The sequence below is a fragment of the Odocoileus virginianus genome, chromosome 14, assembly GCF_023699985.2.
Source record: "Odocoileus virginianus isolate 20LAN1187 ecotype Illinois chromosome 14, Ovbor_1.2, whole genome shotgun sequence".
NCBI classification, from domain to species: Eukaryota; Metazoa; Chordata; class Mammalia; order Artiodactyla; family Cervidae; genus Odocoileus; species Odocoileus virginianus.
In genome coordinates, this window is record NC_069687.1 from 51,658,051 (window position 1) to 51,676,041 (window position 17,991).

General features: G+C 40.4%; 1 protein-coding gene and 1 pseudogene across 1 annotated transcript; one reads left to right on the forward strand and one right to left on the reverse strand.

Moving 5' to 3' along the window:
• Positions 1-2,006: 2,006 nt before the first annotated feature.
• Positions 2,007-3,518, reverse strand: LOC110128350 (histone deacetylase 2 pseudogene; annotated as a pseudogene).
• A 12,805-nt stretch (positions 3,519-16,323) lies between these two features.
• LOC110128351 (uncharacterized protein C21orf140 homolog) lies at positions 16,324-17,437 on the forward strand. The gene has a single exon (XM_020879104.2). The coding sequence runs from the start codon at positions 16,478-16,480 to the stop codon at positions 17,231-17,233; it is 756 nt and encodes a 251-aa protein (XP_020734763.2). The 5' UTR covers positions 16,324-16,477; the 3' UTR covers positions 17,234-17,437.
• Positions 17,438-17,991: the final 554 nt, after the last annotated feature.

Consider the following 17,991-nt stretch of genomic DNA (forward strand, 5'->3'; position numbering starts at 1 on the left):
CACAGGCCCTAGGCACATGTGCCTCAGCAGTCGCGGCTCATGGACTCTGGAGCCTGAGCTCAATATTTGTGGCACACAGGCTTAGTTTCTCTGAGGCGTGTGGAATCTTCACGGACCAGGGATCAAACCCATATCCCCTGCATTGGTATGTGGGTTCTTATCCGCTTGTACCACCAGGAAAGTCCTCTACTGTTTTAAGCTATGAATATTGAGGGTTTTATTTCTCACAATTACTACTGTCACCATGACCACTATAATTTGAAACATCAAATTCTTCTTCTCAACAACTTTTGAGATAAGCCTATCTTCCCAAAGGTGAAATGTTACCATGATGATCTGATGAAATTGTCTAAGAGGGTTTACTAATAGAACATTTCATGATTGAAGGTTGGGGAGCAGTGACTCATTTTCTGGGGATATGCAGTTAGATTCCTTGAGATGGGTATAGGAATGTGATGGTAGTTTAGGAGGTGAAAGACATTTAATTGCACCAGAAAGTACCTCCCATCCCCACTACCACCAGAGAAGGCAGAGTCTGAATTGTAATGATACGTGGGTAACCATGGACACCAGAAGTTGACAGACTTTGAATGAACTGCCAGAACCTGGGGCTATCTCTGTGTTTTAGACTCTATAAGCTCTATGGTTTTTCTGTTGTAAAATTTTTGATCCTTTCTTATAAGGCATCGCTGACACCTGATTGATCTTGTTCTTCTTGTCAACCTTGGCCACTTGGAACTTGACCTGGGTTTAATTTGATTTAGGAAAAGAAAGAAATGTGACATTTCATGTACTCTGGTGTCATTGGCACCGGTTATAAACGGGCTGATAATCCTCGTGGATGCTGTATAAAGGTAGATGTATAATGCATGGTATTCAATGGCAGAAAGCTGTAGTGTGCAAGGTAGCTTAAGTGTCTAAGCAAACACTGTCACTGTTGTTTTGTGGATTAGCTGAAAAAGTGAAAGTCTCTCAGTCATGTCCAACCCTTTGAGACCCCATGGACTGTCCATGGAATTCTTCAGGCCAGAATACTGGAGTGGGTAGCCATTCCCTTCTCCAGGGGATCTTCCCAACCCAGGAATTGAACCCAGGTCTCCCACATTGCAGGTGGATTCTTTACCAGCTGAGCCACAGAAGATTAGCTGAGAAAACATTAAAATCCATATATATGATGCTTATGTTACTTTATCTCCAAATCATTAGCTCCATTTAGTATATGCTGTAGATTGCAAACGCATTTTAATATTAGTTTAAGAAATCCATGGGGTTGCAAAGAGTCAGACATAACTGAGTGACTGAACTGAAGAAAGACAGAATTAATAAAGTAAATTGATACTGTATGAGACAAAGATTGCACAATACTCACTAAATCTGACAAAAATACCTTTCAAGGCTACTCATATTCCTACTACCATCTCAGCTTGCCTAACTAGGCATCAACTGTACCTAGAAAATATTTTTTTGCAAAAAATTAGGAAAATATGCATATTAGGTGTTAAATAGGAAAATAAACATTCTGAGACTCAGCTGTCTGAGTAGACAGTGTTGATGAAAAGAAAAGCTATTATGCTGAAAGAAGGAGGTATCAGGCTAATTAGTAGGGAAAAAAGTGTAAAGTTAGTGGATTTAGGGATCATGGTATGGATGTTATGATCTTATATATGAAAAAATATTCAAGGAGAGAAAGCAGGTGTAATGGTTTGCTTTCTTTTTTTTTGAAGTACAATTTTTTATTAAAGATAATTACAAAAGATGGAAAAATCAGCTCAGAAAGGCCAATTACTTCTTTAATAGATCAGCTTTTTGGCATAATAACACATCAATTTTAAATACTATCACATAAAGCATGGTGGAGAAAAGAAATTTTGCTTCATAATTAGAAAACTCACAATAAAACTTGCCAAGAAAAACAAAAACAAAAGCCATTTTGAAAATACAGTCCATGCCAAAGTAGTATAAAATGAAGCCAGAAGTCTTCAAAAAGAACATTTTTCTTCCCAATATTTGCTCACTTTTTTATGGTTTCTCAAAGTGGTGAGACTCAAATTCAAGGATTGCTGAGCTGTTCTGATTTGGCTGCTTTGGTATCTGTTTTTTTCACCACTATTATCCTTGGATTTATCTTCCTCCTTAACATCTGCTTTTTTGTCCTCCGTTTCCTCCTTCTTCGATTCTAGCTTTTTTTACTCCTTTCTTGTGATCAGCCACATTTCTATGACCACCTTCCCCTTCATCCTCAGAATCTGAGAACTCTTCATCACAAGCTATTCGTTTGTCTGATGCGCGAATAGAAATTCTCTTGTTTGGATTTTCTCCATCTTCATCTCCACTATCTTCATGAACTGCATCTTCTGGAACAGCTTGCCTCTGGACACCAGGTGCATGAGGCAACATGCGTAAATTTTCAAATAAACGCTGTTTTATCTTTTCCATATATTCTGGAGTATTCTGGTTTGCCATGTTTGAAGGACTAATATGCAGTTTGAAGTCCGGTCCAAAATACTCAAAATAATCATTATATGGCAATTCGCTGGGAATCTCACAGTCAAGGGCAACTGCAGTCTCATATGTCCCAACACCGAGCAATGTTGTGGATTGTGTATCCACCTCCCCCAAACATCAGTAATGGTAAATTGAAAGTTTTTACAACTTCTACACATTTAGCATGACCTTTAACTGTCAAATTGAAGCAACCAAGTCTATCACCAGATAGTGAGTCTGCACCGCACTGTAGCACCACAGCACTAGGCTGATACATCTCCATCACTTTTGAAAATAATAGGCTTAAATGTCTGGCCATATGATTCATCATCTGTACCATCTCTCACTGGAAAATTGACAGCATAGTATTTGCCTTTTCCTGCACAAATATCCTGTAAGTCTCCTGTTCCAGGAAAGTATTCCCCATATTTATGGAACGATACAGTCATTACATGATCTGTTGTATAAAAAGCCTCCTCAACACCATCACCATGATGGATATCAATATCAATATATAAGACTCTCTGATGATACTTTAGTAATTCAAGGATGGCAAGTACAATATCATTAACATAACAGAATCCTGATGCTTCTGATTTCTTAGCATGATGTAATCCTCCAGCCCAGTTAACAGCCATATGTTTGTTGTTGGTTTAACTTCACAGCACCAGCAACTGAGCCACCAGTTGAAAGCTGACAAAACACAAAGAGTCCATCAAACACTGGACAGTCCTTCCAACATTAAGTCTCGGCATCTGCTTACTATACTCAGACATGTTATCTGGTCTTATTGAATGTAGAAATTTGATGTACTCATCACTGTGGTATTTTGTCATTTCTTCAGCAGTGGCTTTATGGGGCCTATATATTTCCATTTCCATTTTTCTATATAAGCCGTAATTTAGCAGCAAGTTATGGGTCATGCGGATCTCATGAGGTTTCATGGGATGACCCTGTCCATAATAATAATTTCCAATATCACCGTCATAGTAATAGCAGACTTTCTTCTCGCCGCCTCCTTGACTGTAGGCCATGGGCTCCCCGGCCACTGCCGCCTCCGGCTCCTCATCTTGCTGCTACTGCTGCCTCCGGGGCTCCGGCAGGGAGAGAAGAGGGCTGGGGCGAAGGTGGAGGGTGGCAGTTCCATGCGGAAGGGCAGGCCGGAGGGAGGAGAGGACGGGGGTGCCGGGAGGGCTGGGTATTGCCCGGCCGAAGGGCCGAGAGCGCGGACCACGGGGCGGCAGCGGCGCCAACTCCTGGTTTGCTTTCTTTTAACCCCAATAATGAAGTGATTAAGACTGTACTGTGGCTATCATCTATGGCTGATTCATGTTGATGTTTGACAGAAAACAACAAAATTCTGTAAAGAAATTATCCTTCAATTAAAAAATTAATTAAAAAAAAAGAGTATACTGTGTTCCCATAGAGCAGGGATTTTAGCTGAATATACCTGTACCTTTTGGCCTGGGAATGGTCCCCCCATTTTGTAACAATGGATTTATACTGAGGACGAAAATGACATTACAAGGAAGTCAAAAGTAACTAGAAGTGGTGATGCATGTAGCCTTTCTAGGTCCAGTTTGGAAAAAGATCTGGGGAGAAGAATTGGATGGGTCTGTGGATAGATGAAGGAGGAGGTCATTCAGGAAAGTTTTGAGTTTTGCATTAAAGGATTAACGTTTGCTCAACATGCTTAGGAGAGCTGTGGAGCGTTGCTGCTCTGTTGCTCCTTCCATTGATTCTTGTGTCCCTGTGGGTCATAAACCACCTTCCTGCTTATCTACTTGAGCTCCCTGCTTTCACATGGAAAGAACAATGACTACAAAGGGGGCAGAAGCTTCCTCTTGGTGCTCTGTGGGAGTTGACTCATGTTTCTAGCAAGCTAGGCAGCCTGTTAATTTTACTGTCTCTCTTATTTTTACCATGGAGGTAATGAATGTTAAAACAGGCATAGACTACTTGTGTTGGTTTTCGAAGTGTAAAGATGCCAGCTTCTCACTAAGTAAGGATTGAACTTCTTAACTTTTGTAGTCATGTGGCACACAGAACAGTATCAGGCATGTAATATGCATTTTGATAACTGAGTAGATGAATATGTGGCTGAATTTGCAAGTGAAGTACAACTATACCCCAAAGATACTGCAGGTTTGGGCCCAGATCACTTCAGTAAAGGGAATGTGGCAATAATGTGAGTCACATGAATTTTTAAATTTTATTTATTTATTTTTTCACATGAATTTTTTGATTCCCCAGTGCATATAAAAGTTACATTTACACTGTTTTGCAGTCTATTAAGTGTACAATAACCTTATGCCTAAAAATGTTAAAAATACTTTATTGCTTTGTTGTTCAGTCACTATAAGTTGTGTCCGACTCTTTGCGACCCCATGAACTACAGCACACCAGACTTCCCCGTCCTTCACTATATCCTGGAGTTTGCTCAAACTTACGTCCATTGAGTTGGTGATGCCATCCAACCATCTCAACTTCTGCTGCCCCCTTCTCCTCCAAAAAGTGCTAATTGTTCTCTGAGCCTTCAGTGACTCATGGTCTCTTTCCTGGTGGAGGGTCTTGTTTCAGTATTAATGGCAGTCCACCTTGTCACTTCTTTATCCTGCCACTAACTTTTGAAAAAAATTGGGTCAGTTGTCCTTTAGATTTCTGGGTTTTTCTATTTGCTTCCTGTGGTGCCAATTAACTTGGACCTTTATCACTTGATTTCCTTAATTGATTCTATCCAATTTCAACTTTTGGGGCAAGAATATTTCATAGATTATGCTCTCTGATCCATGTTATACAATGTCAGCATATAATATCTGGATGCACTTATTCTTAGTAATGCCAAGATTGATCACTAGGTTCAGGTGATGATAGCTCAATCCCTCCTGTGTAAACTCCTCAATAACCTTTTGTATAATATTTCAATCCCTGATTATTATTATTTAAAAAAATTTTTTTTTCCATTTATTTTTATTAGTTGGAGGCTAATTACTTTAAATCATTGCAGCGGTTTTTGTCATACATTGAAATGAATTAGCCATGGATTTACATGTATTCCCCATCCCGGTCCCCCCTCCCACCTCCCTCTCCACCCGATCCCTCTGAGTCTTCCCAATGCACCAGGCCCGAGCACTTGTCTCATGCACCCAACCTGGGCTGGTGATCTGTTTCACCCTAGATAATATACATGTTTTGATGCTGTTCTCTTGAAACATCCCACCCTCGCCTTCTCCCAGAGTCCACAAGTCTGTTTTATACATCTGAGTCTCTTTTTCTGTTTTGCATATAGAGTTATCATTACCATCTTTCTAAAGTCCATATATATGTGTTAGTATACTGTAATGGTCTTTATCTTTCTGGCTTACTTCACTCTGTATAATGGGCTCCAGTTTCATCCATCTCATTAGAACTGATTCAAATGAATTCTTTTTAATGGCTGAGTAATATTCCATGGTGTATATGTACCACAGTTTCCTCATCCATTCGTCTGCTGATGGGCATCTAGGTTGCTTCCATGTCCTGGCTATCATAAACAGTGCTGCGATGAACATTGGGGTTCACGTGTCTCTTTCAGATCTGGTTTCCTTGGTGTGTATGCCCAGAAGTGGGTCAATCCCTGATTATTGTTGACTGATTCTTTTAATGAGGGAATGAAAAGTAGTGACTTTCTAATTAGATTCTACCATCCTTTCCATGTTTATTGGATGGAATTTTTGGGGAAAAATCCACTTTTCCTTATCAAATTAGGCTATTTTGTTACTATTAAATATAGTTCATACAAGAAAAAAAGGATAAATGCTTATTTTTTCCTTTTGATAGTTTTCAGACCAAGGAATTGATGTCTTAAATATTCTTGATTATGTCCAGTAAGTTAGGTTTGGAGATTTATATTCTATTCTCTCTCATTCACATCTGCTCTCTCTCTAATATTATGAACTCATGGGTGTTAAGATAATTATAGGCATACATACCTCAGAGATATTGTGGATTTGCTTTTAGACCACTGCAAGAAACCAAATATCACATGAAAGTGAATCATATAAATTTTTTTTCCCCTAGTGTGTATAAAAGTTATGTTTATGCTATGCTGTAGTCTGGGCTTCCCAGGTGGCACTAGCGGTAATGAACCCTCCTACCAATGCAGGAGACACAAGAGATGAGGGTTCAATTCCTGGGTCAGGAAGATCTCCTGGAGGAGGACATGGCAGCCCTCTCCTGTGTTCTTGCCTGGAGAATCCTGTGGACAGAGGAGCCTGGTGGGCTACAGTCCACAGGGTTGCAAAGAGTCAGACATGACTGAAGGGACTTAGCACACACATGCCGTAGTCTATTAAGTGTGTAATATTATTATGTCTAAAAAAGAAATGTATATACATTAATTAAAATGTTTCTGCTAAAAATCCTAAATATCATCTGGACCCTCAGTGAGCCATGGTGGAGGGTCTTGTCTCAGTGCTGATGACTGCTGACTGATCAGTGTTTGCTAAAGTTTGAGGCGACTGTGGCACTTTCTTAAAATAAGACAACACTGAAGTGTGCCTCATTGGCTAACTCTTCCTTTTGTGGACGATTTCTCTGTAGCATGCAATTGATTGATAGCATTTTACCCACAGAAGAACTTCTTTCAAAGTCAGAGTCGATCCTCTCAAATCTTTCCACTGCTTTATCAACTAAGTTTATGCAGTATTCTAAATCTTTTGCTGTCCTTTCAAAAATCTACACAGCATCTTCACCAGGATAGCTTTCACCTCAATAAGCCACTTTTGTTGCTAATCCACACAAAGCAACTCCTCTTCCATTAAAGTTGTATCCTGAAATTGCAACAATGCAGTCATGTCTTCAGGCTTCGCTTCTAATTCTCTTGCTGTTTCCACCACATGTACAGAGATTTCCTCCACTGAAGTGTTGAACCCCTCAGGCATCCATGAGAGCTGGAATTATATTCTCCAAATTCCTGTTAATGTTGATACCTTGACCTCTTCTCATGAATTAAATATATTCTTGATGGCATCTAGTATGGTGACTCCTTTCCAGAAGGTTTTCAATTGACTTTGCTTAGATCCATCAGAGGAATCACTATCTATGGCAGCTATAGCCTTGTGAAATATATTTCTCTAATAATAAGACTTGAAAGTCTAATTTGGTCCATGATCCATGGGCTGCAGAATGGATGTTGTGTTAGCAGGCATGAAAACAATATTAAACTTGTTGTACATCTCCATCAGAATTCTTGGGTGACCAGGTACATTGTTGATGAATAGCGATATTTTGAAAGGAAACCTTTTCTTCCGCCTGAGTGATAGGTCTCAAGAGTGGGCTTAAAATATTTAGGAAGCCATGTTGTCAACAAATGGGCTGTCATTCAGGCTTTGTTGTTCCATTTAGGGAGTTCAGGCAGAGTAAATTTAGCACAATTCTTAAAGATCCTAGGATTTTCAGAATGGTAAATAAGCACTGGATTCAACTGAAAGTAACTAATAAGATAACTTATTATCTCTAATAAGAGAGTCATTTTGTCCTTTGAAGCCAAGTTTTGACTTCTCTTTAGCTATGAAAGTCCTGCATGGAATCTTCTTCCAATGTAAGGCTGTTGCATGCATGAGTGTTAAGTCCCTTCAGTCGTGTCTGACTCTGTGTGACCCTATGGATTATAGCCTGCCAGGCTCCTCTGTCCATGGGATTCTCCAGGCAAGAATACTAGAGTGGGTTGCCGTGTCCTCCTCCAGGGGATCTTTTTGACCCACGGATTGAACCTTACATCCACGGATGTCTCTTACATCCACCTGCATCGGCAGGCTGGTTCTTTACCACTAGTGCCACCTGGGAAGCCCTATAAGACTGTTAGGTCTACATTGAAAATCTGTTTACTATAGCCACCTTCATTAATGATCTTAGCTAGATCTCCTGAATAACTTGCTGAAGCTTCTACATCATCATTTGCTATTTCATCTGGCACTTTTATATTATGGCTACAGCTTCTTTCCTTGAACCTCGGGAACCAATCTCTACTAGCTTTAAACTTTCCTTCTGCAGCTTCCTCACCTCTCTCAGCATTCATAGCACTGGAGATATTTAAAGCTTTAACCTGAATTATGCTTTTTTAAGAGACTGTTGTGCCTGATTGGATTTTCTATCCAGACCCCTAAAACTTTCCTGTTATTGGAAATAGGGCTGTTTTACTTTCTTATCATTTGTGTGTTCACTGGAGTAGCAGTTTTAATTTCCTTCGAGAACTCTTCCTTTGCATTTACAACTTGGCTAACGGGCACAGGAGGTCTAGCTTTCAGCTTGTCTCTGCTTTTGATATGTCTTCCTTGCTATGCTTAATTATGTCTATCTTTTGGTTTGAAGGAAAAGACCCGTGGTTCTTCATCTGAACAGTTAGAGACCACTATAAGGTTATCATGTGGCCTAACTGCTACATTGTGTCTCAGGGAACAGGGAGGCCTGAGGAAAGGACAAGAAACCAGGAACAGCCAGTTAGTGAAGCAGTCAGAACACAGAACATCTATCCATTAAATGGCATGGTTTGTGCATCTAAAACAATTATAATAGTAGTATTAAAGATCACTGATCACAGATCACCTAACAAGTGTAATAATGATGAAAAACTTTGAAATATTGTGAGCATTAACAAAGTGTGATGGACATGATGTGAGGAATTGTTATTGAAAAAACAGCACCAATAGACTTGCTCAATACAGGATTGCCACAAACCTTCAATTTGAAAAAATATTCAATAACTCTGAGTAAAGCAAAATGTAATGAATTGAGGGAGGAAAATGGTATCTATCTTTTACGTGCTTAAAGAAGTACAAAACCTCTCTATGTCTAGATGTACATTTGACATTGAAAAAGAAATTCTTAAGGTAAAATTATAAAATCAACTTTACTGTCTCGTAGTAGCCTCTGCATAAGCATCTGTGGGGCTATTTCACTTTGACATCTTGAATGAAATTTTTAGATAGAGTCCATAGCTTATCTGTTCATTCTTATGAATAGAAAGTCTTCTGGTCTCTTCACCATGAGTTTTATGTGAATGCTGATAACATCTTTGTCATAGTCCCAAACTGGAAACAACCTCCATATCCATTAACAAGAGAAAGGAAAAAACAAATTATAGTCTATCCATACAATGGGATATTCATCCATCAAAAGCAATAGACTGTTGATGTATACAACATGGATGGATCTCAAAATAAATATGCTGAGTAAAAGACGCCAGACAAAAATGAGTATACACCATATGATTCTATTTATATAAAACTGTAAAATGCAGACTAATCTTCAGTGACAGAAAGCAAAGTGGCAGTTGCCAGGGAGGAATGAGAAGGGGGGTTTCTATAAAGGGATACACAGACATTTTGGGGAGTGATTGACATGTCCACCATCTTGATTGAGGTGCTAGTTTCATGGGTATGTATGGAGGTCAACTTTATGCAATTATATGTACAATAATTATATCAGTCAATTCATTAACAATAACATCAAAAGCCTTTAGGTCAGCATCGGGGCCCACTGCTGGAGTCTGAAGTTCTCAGCAGGCCTGGTGTGTGTCCCTTAGCCTTCAGACGTGTCTGCACTGGGAGTATGGGGAGGCAGAAAGCAGGGTACTGTCGTTTCCAAACAGGCTGGCCTGCAAGTTTTCAAAGTGGAGGGGAGCGGCAGCCCTCCCAGGGAAACCTCGGTCTTGGTTTTCCTTAGACAGAGACTGGTGACAGAAGCCGGTGTGCTGGTCTGGAGAAGAGGGGTGCAGAGAACCACGAGGCACAGGTTTTATGGACACCATACTTCCCAGAGAAAGACCAGGACCACACCACACCACACACACACCATCCTGCAAAGAAGATCAAAGATCAAAATGTAGTTTCATCAGAAATCAATTCTCCCGTCTCTTCGGTTTGGGGTGGAAGTGCTCTTTTGGTTTATGTAAGATTCAGTTGGGTTTTCCCCCTCCAGGTTTGTCAACATACAGCATAGTATAAGGTGGACAACAGGATGATTTGACTTATATACATCATGAAATGATTCCAGTAAGTTTAGGGAGCATTCATCATCTCATACAGATACAGAATTAAATAAAAAATATTTAAAATATTTTTTTCTTGTGATGACAATCTTAGGAGTTACTCTTAACAACTGTTCTATATGACACAGCAGTGTTGTATTTATCATAATATATTATATCACCAGTACTTATTTATCCTATAACTGGAAGTCTGTACATTTTGATTGCCCTCTTCCAATTCTCTCTTCCCCACCTCTTTTTGATAACCACAAACCTCTTTCTATGGGTTTGTTTTTGAAGTATAATTGACTTACAGCACTACACTAGTTCCTGATACACAACAAAGTGATTTGATAGTTTCTTTTACTTCCCCTTTGTTCTGCCTTTTCCTTCTCAGAAGAGTGCCTTCAGGTAATATTTTAACTGTTTATTTTTTTTAAAAAGGTAATTTCCGGTATCCAAACAAATTTGGGGGCCAGATTTCTGAGCTTTCTCTTTATATGTTAAATACTAGATTTTTTTTTTTTTTTGGGGGGGAGGCAATTTCAGTGACCACATTTTCTTTTCATAGTCTTTGAGAGACGTTGACATGAAGTAGTAGTATCTCAGTACTTTTTAGAGTTGAGAACCCATGTTCCAGAGTGTTAACAGAGAATTGTGGACTTGAGTAGGAAGCTGTTCTGTTGTGACATGCTAATTTTAGACAGAGGGGAAACGTTTTCAATATTCTCAGGGGAAGGAAGCCTTAAAACTGCCTGTCTGAAGCAAACAAGTTTGTGATTTATGGATTTGGGTCAGTTTGAAAATATATTTGTATATGAGAGGAATAGCCTTTTTTGTGTGTGAATACTTTAGTGGATTAATTAGTTTTAAAAGTATTTACTGAGTGTCTGTTATCTCCCAAGTATTCTGGGTACAACAGTGATTAGGCTGCTGCCCCTTGGTTATTCTGACTTATTTGTGTGTTCTTGGATTTTTGCTTGGAGACAACAGACTCTTCATTTCGTGTTTTAAATTCTCAGGGGTGTGTATTTGAAAAGAATATGGAATTAAGATAGCATATTTTCCCTAAGTGAGAAAGTTAAAAGAGAAGGATAAGTGAGTGAAGTGAAGTCGCTCAGTCGTGTCCAACTCTTTGCAACCCCATAGACTGTAGCCTACCAGGATCCTCAGTCCACGGGATTTTCCAGGCAAGAATACTGGAGTGGGTTGCCATTTCCTTCTCCAGGGGATCTTCCCAACCCAGGAATCGAACTCGGGTCTCCCACATTGTAGGCAGACGCTTTACCGTCTGAGCTACCAGCAAAGCCGAAAGAGAAGGATAGACCCTTAGATTTCAGAGTTGGGCTCTTTCTCCAACCATGGCTTGCTGGGTCATTTTGCACAGACTTTATTTTCTCAAAGCCCCTTTCCCCTGACAGTCCTGTAATGGGGAGCTCATAATTATTTGCACAGTGTTCTGAAATCTTCAGAAGCAAGCTACAGTGTGTATAAAATGACATTCAAGAGACAAAAAATTTAAGGCTAGTGTTGGTTTTTCTTTTCCTAATGCAAATATCAGTTATTTTTCTCAGTGAGGATCACCAGACAATGGAAGCTGCCAAATATTTATAATAGAAATTTCTTGCTTTGTAATTTGGATCCTGTGTGGGAGGATTTCTGATTATTTATAATTATTTACTTTTAGCTGGTGACCTGATTTTCTTTCTATTTTATAATTACTTATTTTATAGTTACACTGTTGGAAGCCTGAAGCAAGTGAAGTTTTCAGTGGTCTCACTTCTAGTTTCGGATACTCAGCAAAATAATCAGAGCAGCAGTAGCATTTTCAGGAGTGAAGCCACTTAGGGAGGGCTCAGCATATGTCAGTGAGGTGAATTACAATAACCACAAAACATAAGGCACACACAGGTTGGCAAGGCAAGTGTGTGTGTGTGTGTGTGTGTGTGTGTGAGAGAGAGAGAGAGAGAGAGAGAAAGAGATGAACATTTCACTAGTTATCTTACTGAAATCTGATGGCTTGACTTCAGAATGTGTTTTGGAACTTTGTATGTAATATTCTTAGTTTTACACCAGTAGTCTTGAGCTTCTCAGATGGCTCAGAATCCATCTGAGGTGGTAAAGAATCCACCTGCCAGTACAGGAGATGTGGGTTTGATCCCTTGGTTGGGGAATGATACTCTGGAGAAGGAGATGGAAACCCACTCCAGGATTCTTGCTGGGAAATCCCATGGACAGAGGAGCCAGGTGGGCTATAGTTCGTGGGGTCACAAAAAGTCTGACACGACTGAGTGACTGAGCCCACGCCAGTGTTCCTAACAGCTACTTGGCCACTGCTAATAATAGGGACCACAAGATTGTGATTTGTACTATTTTGAACAAATTAAATTGCCTAAGCTCAAAACATTCTGACCTACTGGCAGTTTGTTCTACAATATCAAAGGTTCTGAAGTTGGAAGGGCAACTTTGGCCATAGACTGCTGATCAAGGAGGAGCCAGTCAGGTAAGGTAAATGAATGAAATGGAATGTGTAAAGGAAAATAAACTAATACAAATGAGGTAAAACAACCAGGTCTTCTCAGGCTAGGATACTCTTCTCACTTTTGGAAGCAATGTGGGCTCAAGGAAACATTTTCAGCAATACAGAACAGTAGCACCAAGGTGACATTGCACATCCACAGTGACCCAGGGCACTTCAAGCTTCTAGAAATCCCAGCTTTGCAAATGAAAGGGAGATATGCTAGGGACGTATTTCTCTCTTCCTCCTGATCAGGCATAACTGGGGTGGCATGCTGTGGTGGGTGCTGGTGTGAGTTTGCTGCCCCGGATTTCTGGGTACCTGGCCAGGTGGTGCTGGGGGCTGCCACCATAGGGGATCATTTCTGGTGACTTTGGAGGTACTTGCCTCCCAGGGTGCTTCATTCCTTAAATGTAAGTGTTATCACCTACATCACTCTTCTGTCCGAAGCCCTTGAATAGTTTCTCTTTGTGTTTACTGATTCCTGCTTTTGACTACAGTTTTTGCTCTCCTCACATCACTCTTCATGCTCCAGTCCCACCAAATTTACCCGTGTACATTTTTGTAACTGAGGCCAGATACATTACTGTCTGGCCTTAGCATATTTTGTTCTTCCTGCATTAGGGTCACTTCTTCCACCCTTCCCTTCCCTTCCCCCACCCCATTCTTCCCTTCCCCTTGCCCCCCACTCCCCCCACCCCCCTGCCACCACCACACATACATTTGGCCATTGTAGATGTCACTTCCTCTGTGAAACATTCTTGACCTCCCCCCTCAACCAGGTCTGGGTTAGGAACTCTCTAATGCTTAAGAGAACCATGTCCTTCTCAGACTATTGTTATAGTTATTATCTTAAGATTTTCATGCTTGCCCTGCTCCCCACCCTGACTTCCCCAATAAGCTCTGTGAGGGCAGGGATTTTGTATTCTGGTTGCATCCTCAGTGCCTGAGTCAATGATTAGAGCGTAGTTAGGTGTTCAATTAATACGTGATTAAAAGCCACCTTACATAGGCTGAAATTATGGGAGATTAAAGCTCATGTAGTGATTTGGAACATGCATGAATGTCCTATATCTGACCTAATCAGACATGTTTTCTTAAAAAATATAAATTTGAGACGCAATTGATAAAGCAGCTGGAAGCTATGGATTATTGTTTCTGAGGAGATGACAAGATGCCCTGGGTTCCCAGAGCTGCTGCCAGACCTGAACAGTGACAAACTTTGGTTCCAGTTTTTTGTGAGCCGCCTTCTTTCTCTTAATGTTGGACATTTGGCCTCAGATTAACTCTTTGGTGGCTGAGATTTTCTCGTGCTTCCTGAATCTTTATCTGTCCTTATGCACCACGGGTGTGAGGGGCTGTGGCCCTCTATGCCATTGAAAATCTGAATATGATTTACAATCGGCCATCCACAGGTGTCACGTCCACAGGATTCAGCCAAGTGCAGATTGTGCAGTACCGTGGTATTTACTGTTGAACAAATTCCACACATAAGTGGACCCTCGAAGTTCAAACCTGTGTTGTTTAAAGTCAATGGTACTGTACTTCCAAAATAGGATATAACTAGGGTCTGTATGTTTTACCGTTCAAAAATAGTCTAACTAAACAAATACATTCATATCTATGCTTTTCTTTTACCTTCATTTATTTAATGTCCATTTTTACCTAGACTAACGCTGTAAGTAATATTGACTAACACCTTGGTACCTTCATGCCTGTATCTCTAGGTGTCTGCCCTCAGTGCTCAGTGATCTACTAGACTCCTGAAATTATTCCAAGCTTTTAGTTTTTTTTTTTTAATGCAGTATTATAGGGTTAGCCTTCTCCCTATCTTTTCTGTTTGTTAAATCCTTTGACAAATATTTATTCTTTGTTTTATCTTTAGCTGGTCCTTGGTCTCCCTCTGAAAGATTTATTTTTTGAACTACCACCTATACTCACTGCACATAAAACCCCTCTCCTCCATTTATCCCACAGGTGATCAATATTCCTTGACCTAACAGCTCTTCTTCCCCAGAGTGCTGCTTTTTGAGTCAGGAATATTCTTAAGAGTCATGTATGTGTGTGTAAATGCATGGTGGTGCTATGACTGATGAAAAAATGCCACAGATACTGTTTATCAGTATGTCATTTCTTTAATTGTGAAGTATGTAAAAATTCAGCTGTGTTATGGTGACTATAAAAAGTAGACAAAGCAGGATGCTCCTAGACTGATACATGGACTTTCTCATCACTGCACTTTTCTACTTGCTGATGATTGCACTTGCAGAGAGAGAGGCTGCCCTGAGCTGCTGCCAGCTAACCAAGCTGTGTACCAGCTTGCTAACCAGACTCAGTAACCAGTGCAAATCTATCTTAGACTATCCCTGGATATTCACTGCAAGGGTAAATTCTCCAGGCTACCTGTTTCCTAGCAAGACTGGGACTTCAGGCCTGCCTGTGATTTATATTTGCAAACAAGTTGATTCTCCTTTTTATGTCACACCTACAAAGTCAATCTAAAAGCAAAATACTTAAACCTAGAAGCCAGAGGAAATATTGCAGGATGGTACAAGTTAGCTTTTGAGAAAGCTCAAGGCAGTGTTCCCTGCAACTTTCTTTCTCTGGAATATTTTTTTTTTTTCCATCTGGAAGACTTTTCTGCAGAATATCTTTATTGTTTTCAACTAGACCAGTAGTGTCCACTGCTGGTGGTAGAGGTAATCACTAGAGACTTCTAGAAATAAAAAAGAGAAGATATTGGCCAAGGACAGCCATGAAACAGAATGAAGTTGTATCCAATGTATTTTGCATGCCATAAATCAGTGTGAGTAAAAGAAAAGACAGTGCATAGAAAATGCCTAGTCTGTGGAGAAGGGAATGGCAACCCACTCCAGTACTCTTGCCTGGAAAATTCCATGGACAGAGGAGCCTGGTAGGCTACAGTCCATGGGGTCGAGAAGAGTCAGACACGACTGAGCGACTTCACTTCACTTCAAGGCAAAACGAGGTTCAAGAGATGGACCCTAATCACAAGCAGCTGGTGACTTTATAAGGAGAGGAGATTAGGACAGACAGGGGGAAAGTCCAAATAAGAACACAGCAAGAAGGTGACCATGTTCAAGCCAAGCAGAAAGGACTCAGATGAAACCAGGGCTGCTGATACCTTGATCTTGAACTTCCAGCCTTCAGAACTGCAAAAAAATTAATTTCAGCTATTTTGTTATACAACCTTAGCAAACTAACACAACTATCAGTCTCTTTCCAGACCTATTGCAGATGTGATATACCATCGTGGATAGCTAGCAATTCCTGTTTCCGTATCATAGACGCCAGACAGGAACTGTTCTCAGTGTGTTCCATGATGCTTTGAAATCCAAAGTGTATCCATGGGACCAGCTCAGCTGTAAGAAAGTCCTTTATGAGGTCATCATCCTACTCTGGCCAGGGGAGACAGGCAAGTTTTGAAAAATACTTGAAGACCTACCATGCCTCACTTTGCAAAACCTCTTTTGAGAAACATCATTACCAGAAATCTATTCAATAGCATCAAGAGGAAGCAATGTCTCCAGTATTTGCAAACACTGAGAACACTGCAATATGATGGGTTTACAACAGTATATTTTGGGGAAACCGATATCCCTGAGAGTCTTGTAACTGGGGAAGATTTTAGTGATGGTTATTACATGCCAACTCCAACCTGGTGTGTCGTGCATGCTGGTGGTAGTCAAGGATGGGTGCCGTGGAAATATCGAATGTTCCTAAGGGATGAGTTATGCATCAAACAAGAAGACAACCTCTTCTTTGAGCTCTGTGATGTGGTGAAGAAGACCTATGGCAAATGCGCCATCGTGGTCAAAGAGAGAAGGCGGCAGGATGAGATGAGGCCGAAGGAAGGCAAAGAGACTGAGGCCCAGGTCCATGTCCCCTCAGTGGTTAACTTAACAAGCATCACGTGTTGTCCTGAGGTAGCCAAGTCCTACGGCCATAAATTACTCACTCTGCCTTCTCCTTACAATTACCTGAACCCTTTAGACTCAGCCTGGTCTTCTCTGAAATGGTTCGTCATCAATAACAGGAAGGAGTTTTCTCTGCAGTCTGTGGATGGTGTCTATTCTTACCAGTATATACTCTTCAGTGATTTAATCAGCAAAGGAATTGAAAGGATAAACCTCAGCAAGTGGAGGACAATAACTTACAAAGTGCGAAGATGGGAAAACTACTATCTTGGTAAATTTTCCTAAGGGTGGTGATCCCTCCAACCAGTGGTAGGACGGCGCTGTGGGCATGATCTTTACTGATTCTGTTGGCCTTGATTCTGGACCACTGTGGCCAAGGACACTCTAATAATGACCTCGCCGGGATCCTGTGAGAACTGAGGCTCCTAAGGGCTTTGGTAAAGTGCTTATGGTTTGCTGAGGGGTTTCATTAAATCTTGTTGGTAAATTAGAAAAAAAAAATGCCTAGTCTGGTGCTCCTAGAGACAATTATTTTATTATCATTATTATTGTTTATCCCCTCAACAGTAGCAGTGATAAACCATGGGTGGCAGAAGCATGTGACGATTATTGTTTCTGTTCCTGGAGAAGGCTGTCTGAGGCTCAGCATGGTTGGTTGTGTGTTTTTTACACTCTTGCTCCAATTGTGGTAGTTGATGTGTGGGTAACTAACACTTACAGAACTGTTATTACCACTAAGGTGGTTCATATGGAGTCTTTATAGACAAAGAGTGCTGGGAATTCAACTTATAATTCATCCAAGTTGCTGAACTTGAAATTTAATCCACAAGACTATTCTATCAACTTTCCTTAAGTACCTGCCTTTAAAGGCATCTCTTGTTTTATTGGGCTTCACTTTATTGTACTTCACAGGGTTTTTTTTTTTTTTTTACAAATTGAAGGTTTGTAGCAACCTTGTATAGAGTAAGTCTGTTGGTATTGTTTTCCCAACAGCATTTGATCACCTTGTGTCTGTGTTACATTTGGTAATTCTTGCAGTACTT